At 44.7% G+C, this 13,509-nt stretch overlaps 1 protein-coding gene across 2 annotated transcripts in view; it reads left to right on the top strand.

Annotated features, from left to right (window-relative positions):
• jp (junctophilin) overlaps positions 1-13,509 on the top strand; it is a 107,109-nt gene that overhangs the window by 61,081 nt on the left and 32,519 nt on the right. Inside the window, exons 2-3 of one of the 2 annotated variants that reach the window (XM_075676244.1) lie at positions 3,620-3,918; positions 10,162-10,332. In XM_075676244.1, coding sequence (XP_075532359.1) covers positions 3,620-3,918; positions 10,162-10,332 — 470 coding nt within the window. The remainder of the gene's footprint in view (positions 1-3,619; positions 3,919-10,161; positions 10,333-13,509) is intronic. The other variant, XM_075676245.1, reaches the window with a different exon arrangement.

The following is a 13,509-nucleotide window of genomic DNA, read 5'->3' as shown; positions in this document are numbered from 1 at the left end:
GCCAACGCCGAATGTCTCTGTCCCTCTCGCCACAATGTGCAGCGCGGTCGAATTGAGCTCAACGCGCAGCACGTCGCATTCCCGTCGCTGATAAACGCGCCGTGAACATGGCGTGACTAGCTTTCAGCAGTGAGCGACGTCGCAAACATTGGGACATACGTAATAAAAGAGAAAAGAAAAACCAGAGGAAGGGGAAGGGTCTATACATGGTACCGGCGCTCCTCTCTTTGCTATGCGGCAGCAAGGGGCCTCGCCGTCCGCGGCTTCGAGTCCGCAACCAGCCGGCGGCTCTCTGCTCCTCCTTTCCCAGTTTCGTTCAGATCACAGACCGCCACCAACTCCGCAAGTGATGTTGATCAAGCGGTTGAGAGCGAGGTTGGCGCTTGCTTTACCGAGTGTACATAGGGGCCTGAACCGGGGTCTCTATTCTCGTGCCCTGCCCAGCGGTGTTCGGGCACGTGTCCGATTGAAGGCGGGGATGCTGTTTCTTTCTGACCGACCGTTACGATTCGGTCTTTATGAAATCGAACCTCGCTTCCTGCGGCACAATTTTTACGCGGCGCTATTTTAGTCGTTGTTTGGTTTGGTTTGGTTTTCCTTTCATGATGGCGCATTCCTACTGCGGGGAATTGGCCAAGATTTGGACGGTATGAGGAAATTATTGTTGATACTAAATCTGGTAAAAATTTCAGGAGGAACTGAATTAAAAACTTAAGATTTTCCTGAAACAACGATAAATTCCTCCACGGCTGAGCAAGCATCCCTGTGGTAGTTTCCAAGAGAGGAGGCTCCTAGAGAAACAATATTCAGAATAGAAAAAATTTAACCAAGTTGATTCTAAAATGTTTTTTCTTAAAGAAGAAATATGGCGGAAGAATAAGAACAAAATTATCTATAGTTTCATATTCTCCACAGATTGGGCACAGAGGGGAGGGTGCCATACGAGCCCTGTGACGATAAATGTTTAAGACTAATATTCGATGACGTAATCGGGTAAATGTTACTTCAGCTTTTCTGGTGTGAAAGAAATTTTTGTGCCAAGGGAATAGGAGGTGCCGATATTCGGGGAAAAGATGGCTACAGCTGGGCTAAAAAATTATTGAATAATTGCACATCTCCCGAGTCTAGCAGTAGTTAGGCAAGCTCATGTAGGAAGTAATGATAGTACAGGGCCATTGAGGGTCGCTCTCGCGAGTTTGTCAGCCATTTCCTTCACGAATAATCTCTTATGTCGAGGCACCCAAAGTAGTCCTTGCCATATTTCGTCTTATTTTATTCTCTTCTACTTCTCCTTTTCCTCCTTAGGATGACGGAAAAAGAATCTGAGATAGATGTAGCCTCCAGAAGCGCTTGATTTTCTAGATTCCTGGACATTACTGCATGTGTCTTTTTACGCTGTTTTACACCCGCCGCCGTGGCTCACTGGTGTCTGTACTGCTGAGCGCGACGTCGCCGATTCCATTATCGGCTGCATTACGAAAGGGGCGAAATAAACAACAACGACGACGATGACGAAGAAGAAGAACGTTCGTCTATATCGTAGTTTGTGTCCACGCGTTAAAGACCCCCCTCCCTCTTTTGCCAAAATAACCCGGAGATCTCCAGTACGGCGTCCCTCATGAGTCATGACCCACTGTGCTGTTTCGGGACGTGAAACCCCATGATTTAATTTGTTCTTAGCGTTGTTTTAGAAAGATTTAGTGACATTGTAGAAGTGGCTCCGAAAAAAATTGCCGAGTAAAAGAAATTATTGCACGAATTATTAAATGTAGTTTTTTTTATTTCGGTGACGCTGCGTTTTATATAAACAAACAAGATAGGTGGTCTCGCCTTTCGCATGACGGTAGATGTCAGTAGAAGATTCCTCCAATAAGATTCAACCTTTAAAGGGCTCCCAAGCCACTCTGAGCCAGAAGGCAAGTGAGCGGTTTCTCTCTCGTCCTCGCCGCTTACGTCTCTTGAAGATACGCGGGCACTACACCAGTACCGAAGGTCACGTAGTGCTCTTTTCTTGTTCGCAAACACCATCCACTTACACTTATCAGGATCCGAGCTTTTCGGTTACACACAGTTTCCGCCGCACGTCCAATACAAAACCAACTATGATGATGATAGTGAACTTCTGTCATGGCTCGCACCCGCTAAGAGGGATAGGCCAAGAATCGGGCGGCAGGAGGGAAACCAACTACACGAGGTGAAATCAGTCGATTGCGCGCGACAAGCACGCGAGACAACGAGGAAGAGCGGGCGCGGGACTTCAAAGCAAGGCGTGTTAGCACACGGATCGCAATTATTCTTTTAATCATCAGTGGTGATATTACCGGCCTGTTAACCAAATATTTTTTGCACACTGCAGTAAGAAGTTAGTTATGGTAACTCGGTGCTTTGTAGCGGTTATATGGACCCTGACTCGCTTGTAATGGTACCCAACCTCGACAGTCAAACTCAACCACCTTCAGCTGTATGGCTGACCAGATATCTCGGACGTTCTTGGATATAAAAATCGCCTACATTCATGTACTCGAGGTGAACGATACATTTAGTTAGTTGATATTGCTCTGTTCTGACCCCAGGGATGATATCATGCAAAACTAGCTATTTTGAAAAAAAAAAGAAAAACGGTTCCAAAAGTACCAGGAGCCAAAGCCACGCGGTAGATTATGATTAGCCAAGCCGGCGGTAGCTAACTCGGTCGAGTGAAATTCATATCCTACGTTTAAATTTGGCCTCACCTTAGCATAGAAAAGGCCATCAAACCGTTATTTTTTTCTCTTACACCTGTAAATCAAATGAACAAAACTCTGCACCTTAAAATATTTTATGTTTCCCTCCCTCACAGAAAACTTTTGTAGTTTTTCAGACGGAGTAATTAATTTGCCATCACCGCTTTCTGCATGAGTGGTTTATCTTCGAATCCGCATGGTGGGAATAGTTACCATGAATCAGTGTGCGCACGTCTTTCCGAGGTCGACTTAGCTGTTGAATTACGCCGGCTCATTTTGGCACAAGTCAAGGTCAGATTGTCGCCACTAAACGTAAGTCGGCATTTTCAATCGCTGAAAAATTATCTGCTTAGGATTGTTGAGATACAACTTAAGGCAGAGTATTTAAGTACTCTCCTTTCTTTTCTTTCTTTTTTTTGGCGGAAGAAAGTTCTTGCGTTATCTCACAAGAAAGCTAAACAAAGCGCAGAAAACAGCTGAGCATATTGAAACGATGCTTGCATTTCACGGACGTGTTTCATTAAAACAGCCTGCACAATGCAGCCCCTGCGCGAGGAGAAAAAATATATTAAATCCGTGAGCTGCAATTCTGGAATATTTGGTGTGTGCGTGTGTGTGTTTTACTTTCGCTTTAATCAACGAGTAGAAACGAACATCTTGGCAGGAATATTATGCACACCGTGCTTGCCATTATTTTTTTTTTTCAATAACTGTTTGATTCTCAAGGTGTCTTTATAGTGTCGACTCGGTGCACGAAATGCCAGAGGCAGCGGAGAGAGCGCGTGCGTATGTACGAGCGGAAGATAGGCGCGGCGACGCGGCCGAACCGGCGACCCCGCTACAGCTGGCCACCTGTTCACGTGTCATACATGTTATTTCGCGCCGGGCGCACGCAGGCACCTACCAGGGCCAGTGGCTGCGCGGCACGCGGCATGGCTACGGCGTCCGGTCGAGCGCCCCCTTCGGACTGGCGGCGCACAACCGGAATCCGGGCTCCGGTGGCAAAGTCGAGGTTCGCACCTCGCAGACGTCGCTGGACAGCAGCAGCCACCCCGTGGACCCGGCCTCCGAGAGGGACCGCAAGATCGACGACTGCCGCGGCGGCTTCGTGCTCAAGGCGCGAAGCGACGAGCCTCCACAGCGTCGTCGGTCGCTGGTCGAGAAGTCGTCCAACTTTAAAAAGTCCATCCTCCAGGTGCGTGCCTCCCACGGCGTCGGCGAAGGGCCCCACTTTGCGCGCCGGCTCGGGCTCTTTCTCGCTACGCGATATGGGGCTGGGCGCGTACGTCAGCAATGGGGCCAGCGAAACGAGCAGTTCGTTCATTAAGCCATTCATTTATACTTGGTAATTGCCCGTCGTGGATGTCTGCGCGTATTGCTATGAGAGAGATGAAGGCGTTGAATTCTCCTACTCCCTCGATCTCTGATCAGTTGTCGCAAAATTCGAGCATTCAAGGGCAGCAAACCAAAAGCAGGAAGGACAGTCTATGCCATGGTCTAGATAGGCTATTGCACTGCTGGCTGCGGCGATCCGTCAGCGCATGGGCGCTGGCCAGGTTGCTATCCTCCACTACGTGAGACACTACCTCGGAGATTCAGGCCTTTATAGGTTGTCACGCGCTCCAGTTCTTACAATTCCAGACGGTTTCGGTGACGCAGAGTTTAGGTAACTTTCAATTTAACGTTTTTGCGATCACACATGCCTGGCGGAATTTCCCAAGGTACAAAGATGTCATAGCACCAGAATCATCGTCACGGCGTCACGGCGTTGTGAAGTTTGTCGTATATATGCAGGCACACGAGCACCATTTCCACAACACATGCTCGTGCTTACAAAAAAATAAAATAAATAAATAGCCGCAGCACAGTTTAACATAAGTTTCTGGTTCTGTGGATCCGTGACACGTTTAGGCGCATTGAAATCAGAGCGAAGAAAACGCTGCATTCAGGGGCGCGTAGTTGAAGCAGTTCTTTCAGTGGCTAATGTCTTATATGCCATATCTCGAGGTTCTTCCTGAAGTACTGCAGCCATTTGTTTGCTACACAAGATCCAAATAACCGATTTCTATCTTTCTTTTTTGAATTTTTGTTGCTTCATATTTGTTATGTGTATTTGCCACCAATGCACACAGCCACATACATGTGCTTGCCTGCGCTGCATGTTGGCAACAACTGCAGCGTAGTAACTGGTATTTCGGTAAATTCTGCTCTGTAGTGAAACTTGCATGATTTATGTGATGGAGCAAAAGTGTGCCAGTAGCACACGCACACATCTTCCTTTCGCCATTACCATATCCGGCAGAGAAACGTTCCTTAGCACGCCATCGTACACATATACGACGTAGAATATTTTTTATTTGTTTATTTATTCAGTGCTGCAAACCTTCTACAGGTCCAAGCAGGCGGGTGAAAACATAAACAAAACAAATATAAACAAAGTTAAGTTTAAAAGTATCAAATTGGTGTTACGAAAGGCAATAAAGAAGTTCACCCGTTATTTTTATGCGTCTATATTACAGAAAAAGAAGCTGTTGTAGGCGTTATAAACGTAATAATAACACTCGACGGAAGGCATTCACTTTCTTATGCAAGTAGAAAGCTCTTTCTGAATAAATTCTCGAACATAATGCGGAAATGTCACTGGTATTTTTTTTTTTTTACATAACATGGACTAAGAAGGGTACGAGTTTTATCATTTATTTGAAAGGCACAAATCAGCTCAAGGATGTACCGTATAGGTGCAGAAAATGACTGAATTCTTTCTTGCGCGTTACGCTTTAGGTACTGAGAACTTCACACCTTTAAAAACACGTGTAACCACACGTTCGTTATCTCTATGCGTTTGACAAACGCAGCTGTTTTATCTATCTAATGTTTACATGGTTGCAGTGCCTCGTGAATTTATCTGAATTTTCACAATTTGAACGTTTCTGTCACGCCACACGAAGATCGCTGCTCACTAGACTACACTCTTGCTGGAACGCTTGCATCTGTAGCGTTTGTTCATCAATAAATGTCGCTCGTGGCACTTACGGAAGTTGCGCAAAGAAAAAGATAAGTGCATTGTGACGATAAGTGCAGGGACCACGGCAGATACGCAAATTTTAACAAAGATTTTCTAGTGACACGATTCAGCAACCTACGCGTCTATTTGAGTCGTATATACTCCGCCCGTGCACAGATCTGTTGCGTTCAATGCGTTCAACACTTGTTTTGAAGCAAACGGCATCTAATATCAAATAATTAATTAGGTGAAGTCTCGTCGACCTTCAACTGCTTGAACCAAACCAAGCAGAAACGTAGAAATCACTGAAAGAGTTATCTGAACGAAACGTTCGAACGTTCAACAAAACGATGATTGCCAGAGGCATTCGTGCACACGCACGTGCAAATTTCTTTGCTCGAGTAAAATGACCAGGTTTCTGAGACTGTGAAACCGTCGTGAAGATGGAGTGGTCACGGAAGAGGATGGAAGGCATAAAGTTACAAACAATTGCATCGTGCACTGGGTCAGGAAACCTCTGCTAATTTGCTTATTCAACGCAATAGCCTTCTCGCAGTAGTGGAAAGATGTAATGCTCTTGATTAAACTGTATCTTACCTTATGTCATTACTTCTCGCACGAAAAAAACTAAAGAAATGCTCTTTATGTTTAAGGCGTGAGAGAGCGAAGTTGTGATTTCGAGTTCGGTGTCAATGACCAGTTCTGCTTCTTATTTTCTGGGTTAAACAGGGTCTGGTTCGCCCTTCGAGGAAAGTATATAAAAAGTTGTGCTTGTGCGTATTGGCCAAATCTGAGGCCTTTATCACAAGACATTTCGTACTCTAGTGTTTCGTAAGAACAGGCACAGACTAATTGTGGTAACTAACATATGATTAGCGAAGGCGGCTGGCTAATGACAAAAAAAAATTTGACGAACAATACGCTTTATGATTTAAGCTTCAGGTGTACTTCCGACGTGACGCAAGAATATTTCGCACACATCCTTCGTCTTCTTGGCTAGGATAACCAGAAGATTCTTGCATACGCTTCTCCTGTACTGGCAACATTAGTCGACATCACTTGACATTTGATTTCGAAAGGGAGGGGATCCAGCATCAGTGCCTAGGTTCCGAAACGTCACAACTGCAGCTCCCCATCTCCCCTATCTTGAATACACCAAGCTGCATTTCAGCTTGATGAAGTCAAACATCTGACGTAATCTCGCCAGGTCACGTAGAATCATGAAGAAATTAAACGAAAGAGATGCCGACCAAGAGGAACAAAAATTGTCAAAAATTTGTCGTTTCGGTTCCCACACGGGAGTCCTGTGATTCCTTGTGATGCATTGTGAATATGGATGGCCATGTTGGGGCCTAAACGTCAAGTTCTTAATCATTTCTTCACCTTGGTCGGCGCTTGTTTCGTTTTCTTCATGTCAGCTTCGTATAGGTCGCTGGCACGGGGCAATACAAAATGCCTTCAGAAGTGTAGGACCACACCTGAAAAAAGCGGAGCTTGCCCCGTTAGAACTTAGGGCGTCTGGTCACTTGCTGCTTGAGATGCCACTTTACCTAGCACACTGAAAGCATTGACGAAAGGTAGTGCTGCAGATTGAACGAGTGAATTGTTGAAATCACGATGCCAAAGCAGAACGCGAAGGAAGCGATAACATTACGAACTGAGGCAGTTCTGTGTATTTTCTACCATTGTGCTTCGCCTTATCGCGGTATTTTTCTTTGAACATTGCAACTATGCGGGAACTAACAAGAAATTTCTGAACACTTGCAAACTTGCAAGTAAGAAATGCGAGCTAAAAAGAAAGCGGGCATCTCTATCTCCCTATCCATCTCCCTCTGGCCGGTAACTCTGGTCCCAACAGCCTACAGCGGCCTCCGCCTTGAAATGAGAAAATAATAAGTTTTGAAAGTAATGAAGACAAAGGCACAGGACCGCAAAACACGCGAGAGATCATGAACACCGCAACTTAATAGCGTATAGTGCTATGATTCGCGAAACCGTTCGTAAGCAAGCGCACCTTGTAAGAGCGGGTGCCGGACAATTGTGACAGCAAACGGCATATTAGCTAAGGCGCTGGCCTTGGATATACACTTAGTAAATCTTTGTGAATGCAACCAAAGGAGTCAAATGCCAGCACGGTGTGCGGTACGAGCACATGTATAACGGATCAAATATTGTTCTCCGCATCACGACCGGATTACTGGTCTACTGCAACTTTTCACTTTATGGCGATAGACAGGATGCGTGTCCACTACCGGTAAAAAGAAAGAAAAGAAAAAGTGCTGGGTTGGTCTCGACCCGACGTCACACCCTGGAGCAGGAGTTTATCGAGCCAAGCCATGGGCGAATTGAAGTAAGTTTGTACAACATCAAGGTCTGCTGAAATGTTGTCTTTCGCACACAAAAAAAAGAGAAATAAATAAATAAATAAATAAATAAATAAATAAATAAATAAATAAATAAATAAATAAATGGGAAAGATGGGTAGCAGTGACTCTCTGTCACACCTGTTTTAAATGAAGCAAGAACGACCTGACACCCGCCGTTTTTTACCGAAGGGCCATTATTCCCCGCATTTCATGCCGATAGAATTAACATCTTGCTTTACTACCGAAAGCTGGCTACACCTTAAACGTTCCCCTTATTAGGTGAAACACCCTCAGCTTCTCGTAGGCGAATGAAGACAATTCTGATGGCACTAGCTTTTGGCAGAGGTCGTTTCCACATTTCATATTGCAGTATCACACGAAAATAACTATCGCTTTTTAGATCGTACAAAAATTTGATTATGCCCAGATAATCTCTGAATGGTTTTTCTTTTCTTTTTTTCTTATTTTTTTTTTTTGCATATGCCGAGTTTTGGATAAACGAATACAAATTAAGGATGACGAACTCAAAATTGTATAGACTAGGACACCAGAGTAAATAAGAGTAAACACAGTATAGCGAAAGAGTTCTAGGTCTGAGGGCTAAACGCATTAGCAGAAAAATAATTATCAAACCATAAAAACATAGTTAAAACAGACTGCTACGAAAAGTCACTCTCGCGTACTTGTATGAGTAAAAAAAGAAAGGACCATCATGTCGTGCAACACCAACGAAAAAAAAAAGAACTGTGACAAAAAAGTACTGATTACTTTCTGCTTACGACGGTGTTTTCGCAACTTTCAACTTATAATTTATTATGAAGCCAGAGTTGGTACGGAAACGGACGGACGTTTCTGTGTCAACTTTTCACTGCCAGCTGCCTGACGTCGCACATAAAATGTCACTCTAAAATGTTCCAGGTAGTCGTATATTTTTTTTTTTTTTTCTGAGGGGAACCCGTATTGGCAGCGTGAAACAAGCGGTAAAGTACCACCCACAGGCGGCAGGCCCATTCGGAACGCAAGTCGCACTCGCAGTATGTCTGTTCCTGTTGCCACGCTATGGGCGCCATTCTTTGTCGTAAACCTAGCGGATCGCTTTCGATATAACTTGGTTGCACTTGCTCCTATGGGTGGGCAGCGCAACCCGGACGAAAGGCGAGAGGAAGTACACAATACGAGCGCTCGTATTGTGTACTTCCTCTCGTCTTTCGTTCGGGTTGCGCTGCCCACCCATAGGAACATGTTCAATCACCAACTCGCCCAGCTTGCCGCGTTAATTTGGTTGCACTAGCAGCCGCGACAAAGCTTCTGGTGTTATTTTTCTTTTGTTGCTGTTTTTCTGCTTGCAGCATAAACAACATTACCAGGTTATTGGCAGGGGCTGTGCAACCGTACAACTAAGTTTCATCGCAAATACATGAACGAATTCCATTGAAGTGAAGTTTATATATATATATATATATATATATATATATATATATATATATATATATATATATATATATATATCCTAAGAGATATATATTTTGATTGTCATTAGCCATGGCCCGCAGAAAAATACTTCTCAACGTTTTTTTTTCTTTCTTCTTTCGAAAATTAATTGCTTACTATCGCTAATACTATGCATCGACATGCGCGTAGCTTTAGTGCCTGACTTCTGCTGACGATAATCTTTTTATCTACCTCTTGGGTTAATATATTGGTGGCAAGCTACTCGTTTGAACATTACTCCACACGCAGAGAAGTTACATTTACTTTTTACAAGAGTTCTAGTCAGTTTAAGGCCACGTAACGTGCCCTTGCCCTACAAGAACTCTCAGTTACGACCCAGTGAATTAATTAATGACTCCTGCAACTATCCCTACTGTGTGAGCCGTGCATGTGGCCATGTGTGCCGAAGTTCGTACTGCTTTCAGCTCAAACTGGATAGGCGAAAAGTGGGGGCTTCCTCCGGCAAACCGTTGCATTCACAGCGGCGCGGTATTAGGACACGCGTGCCGGTGCATGGCGTGGACCCGCCGTTTGTTTGGGACACTGGGAACTCACTGTTTGAGCACTTTGCTTCCAGGGCCTCCGAATCAAGAAGCAGCACAGCACAGGCGACATCGATAAGCGGGGTGTGAGCTCGGGCTCGTCGCTGCGTTCGTCGGGCTCAAATATGAGCTCGGCCAGCTCAGAGTCTGCCCAGTCTGGGCTCACAGAAGCGCACACCGATTCAAACGCCTCCTTCGTGTCACAAGTTTGTGCCTTTTCATTGTTTTTCCATTACTCTGCATGTTTCTTTTTTTTTTTTTTTTCGCGTGCGCAGCTAGACGCACAATAGTCGAAACCCGGTATAACGAGCACTGCCTGCGGGCTCGATGCCGTCGCAACGGCTGCTAGGAAAAATATAAATATCAGAACGGGCTAACTGCAGTGGCTGCTTATTGCTTGCCCGAGACAAGCTTCCGTGCTACAGCCTGTAAAAGCTGCGAGCATGTTCCATGTTTTTACCGCTTTTTGAAATTTTTTTTCTTGTCATCTTTGAAGCGCTTTCTTTTCGTTTTGATTTATCCTCTTGGTCAACGCTGTCATTTGCTTCTTTCGTTCTGCGTTTTCCACGTTTGCCATAACCAACGTCAGATGGCGCCAAAAAAACGGCGGACGGCGTGCGTTTCTGGCACTCTAGCGCCATCTAGCGAAAGTCTGGCAAAACACGCCGCTGAAAAGCTGCTTGCAGGTTGGCTTTGCTGCGGGACTGTAAAGCATAGCGGAGAAAGCTGCACGCCGGCGTGTGCTGGCGGAATGTGCGGTGCATTTGCTACCACGAAACGGGGAGGGGGGGATAAGGAAGAAAGAAAATTATCGGAATTGCGAAGCGCTACTCATTTTTATGCGCCCTCACGGAATGATTGAAAAGAAAAGCGTTAAGGTTAATTATGCAAGAAAATTTACTTCTGTTCAAATCTTCCTTTTCCTAACCTAACAAATTTCAAGTTATACCTCTTCTCGTGCTACTTAGTCGTGATCGTCACAGGAAATTGTGTGGATCAACATGTGCCGAGTACATGTTTGCGACATCTTTCCTGTATTTCGCAAGCAACTTTGATGCTTCTGAAGTCCTTCCTAACCGTTAGGGGTCCTGCAAAACAAATGTCATTGGCAACTGTTGCAGTGTTGATCCTACATTTCGTTTTCAGCGACATGGTCTACATACAACTTAAACAACCTAAACAATGCATAACACTGCATGCACGTTAGAATGTTTGGTGGAATGTTCTGTAGGTTATTTGTTTGTTTGCTCTGTGCATGTTTGTTTTGTCTGCCGGGCAGGATTTAATTTTTTCTTTTAAGTTTTACACCGCCTTCATTTTTTCCGTTGGTGGTATATTTGGTATTGGCTTTCATGATAACAAGCGCGGCTAGATTACGGACAGAATAATTAGACCATTATTTTCTGTTTCGTTACACCGGGTCTTGACTGCGCTGTTGGTGTACTGATACATCAAGGCATGTTCCTCAATTACCCAAAGAAAAAAAGTTTCACTGGCATTCAGCTTTGATTACAGTTACATCATTTTATTAATGTCAGTGTGGCATGCGTTACTAACGTATTTTTGCGTGTGTTTTTTTCGAACAAGCGTTGGTTAATTAAAATAATTTTGCTACCATTCGAAAGGATGTCCGAATGAAATAACTTTTGGTTCGCATTTCATTAGGTATTATTTTTTACAACCTTAACATGTCAAATGTATTGTATAGCTGCTATGCTAGCTCTTTTTTGACGAGTAATGCCAACTTCTTTTCAAGCGATAACTCTGGATTAATGTTGCTTTTTTAATGTTTTAATGTTTTCGAGGCCACGTGGGAGACGCAGACCGTCGAGAAACGAGGCTTTGACACAGCGAGTCGCTTATAACTGAAGAATACAGCTATTTTGTTTCAAATGTTGCGTGTTAAGACTCTCCGAAACACAGGATAGCTGAGGTTCTTGCTCTGCTTGACTGAACTAAAATCTCACAAAAAAAAAAAGAAAAGCAGCGCAATCCTGGCTCCTGTACGTTCTTCTCAATCATACTCGACACGAAGGTGGAGCATAGGCGGGTTAGATGCAGCAAGAGTACTTATGCAGATACCAAGGGTAACTAGTATACTACGCGAAAGCATCGCTTAACAAGTGCGGCAGAGTCTTCTCTTGCTTTCAATGCGCTCAATGAACACAGAATCTAGGTTTACACGGCGTCACTTATGAGACCAATCACGAGACTTTACAGGAGAATACGGGACTGAAGAAGGTACAGTAGAGCGAAAGTCATCCATCCTGTCTCGCCCCGCTAGCCCGCTCAAGTGGCTCAGCATTCACTCTCGCGGTTGGAAATTGATGAAAGTCCGAACACGTTCAGCAATTTCTAGTCCGTCTATCAGTCTGTGTTCGCTTATTTCGGCAGCGCTTCGCGGTGAGCTGTGATACGAAGGTCACCATAGGTAACGTGTTGACTATGGTTGATAGCGAATGTTCACAACGCGATATTGAAGCACCGCCATCGCTGGCCGCGTAACGACCCGCGGTAAAAAGAGTAGCGCAAGCAGCGAACGGCTGTTCGCACTTCACGAAGCAGCAATTAGTATTTCGCGACTAGGTATGGTTCTCATAGCTGCGCCTCGTCTAAAGGACGCAGCCAGTCCGCATCATCAGCGCACTCTCCCCAGCAGTTACACAGCGGCGCGCTTTTTGCGTACGCGGTCGATCACAAGCACACTGTTGTCAAGTGTCACGCGACGAAGCCGCGAAATCCTTGCCTTCTAATTAACACGCAGCACCGATGTTCTTTCAATACAAACCTCGGTCGATTTGCCGAACGCTTAAAAATTCGAAAAATTAGGTGGTATCTCACTGTTAACCGACGTACGTTAACATGAACATCGCCGCCCGCTTTCCGTGAAGTTTGCCTGCAGTTTTCTGAACGTGGCCTCGAAAATAAATCTATTTATCCTTGATGAAATTTGACAGAATGTCAATTTATGCCAGAAAGAACTAGTCTACGTGTAGCACCTCACTAAAACACTAAGGTCCTAATTTAAAACTCAAACACGGTTGCGCAGACAAATCAGAAGGCTACGTGTTTGCGGTGCAACCATCGGGTATTTGAATTTATGCAATTATTTTTGCTGGGGTGTTATTTGTTTGCTTATCTTGCTTTTTCTACTAGTTCTGAGCAAGTGCTTTTCGGTTACTGATTCCATTTATGCCCTCTTTTCCGCCTTTTCTTTATTGTGTGATACATGTTGCTCATTTTTACGGAGCACAGCTCGCAGATTATTCCGAGTACTCACCGTAATACATCCCACAATCCCCCTGAATTTCTCTTCAGGCGAATACGTGTAGTACACTACAACGCATAACATTTCTTTTGTGACCGTGCAGTGAGTTGCATTA

This window comes from Dermacentor variabilis, chromosome 1 (genome assembly GCF_050947875.1).
Source record: "Dermacentor variabilis isolate Ectoservices chromosome 1, ASM5094787v1, whole genome shotgun sequence".
Lineage (NCBI taxonomy): Eukaryota > Metazoa > Arthropoda > Arachnida > Ixodida > Ixodidae > Dermacentor > Dermacentor variabilis.
Note: the sequence above shows the minus strand (reverse complement) of the source record. Positions and strands in the feature narration are given on the sequence as shown.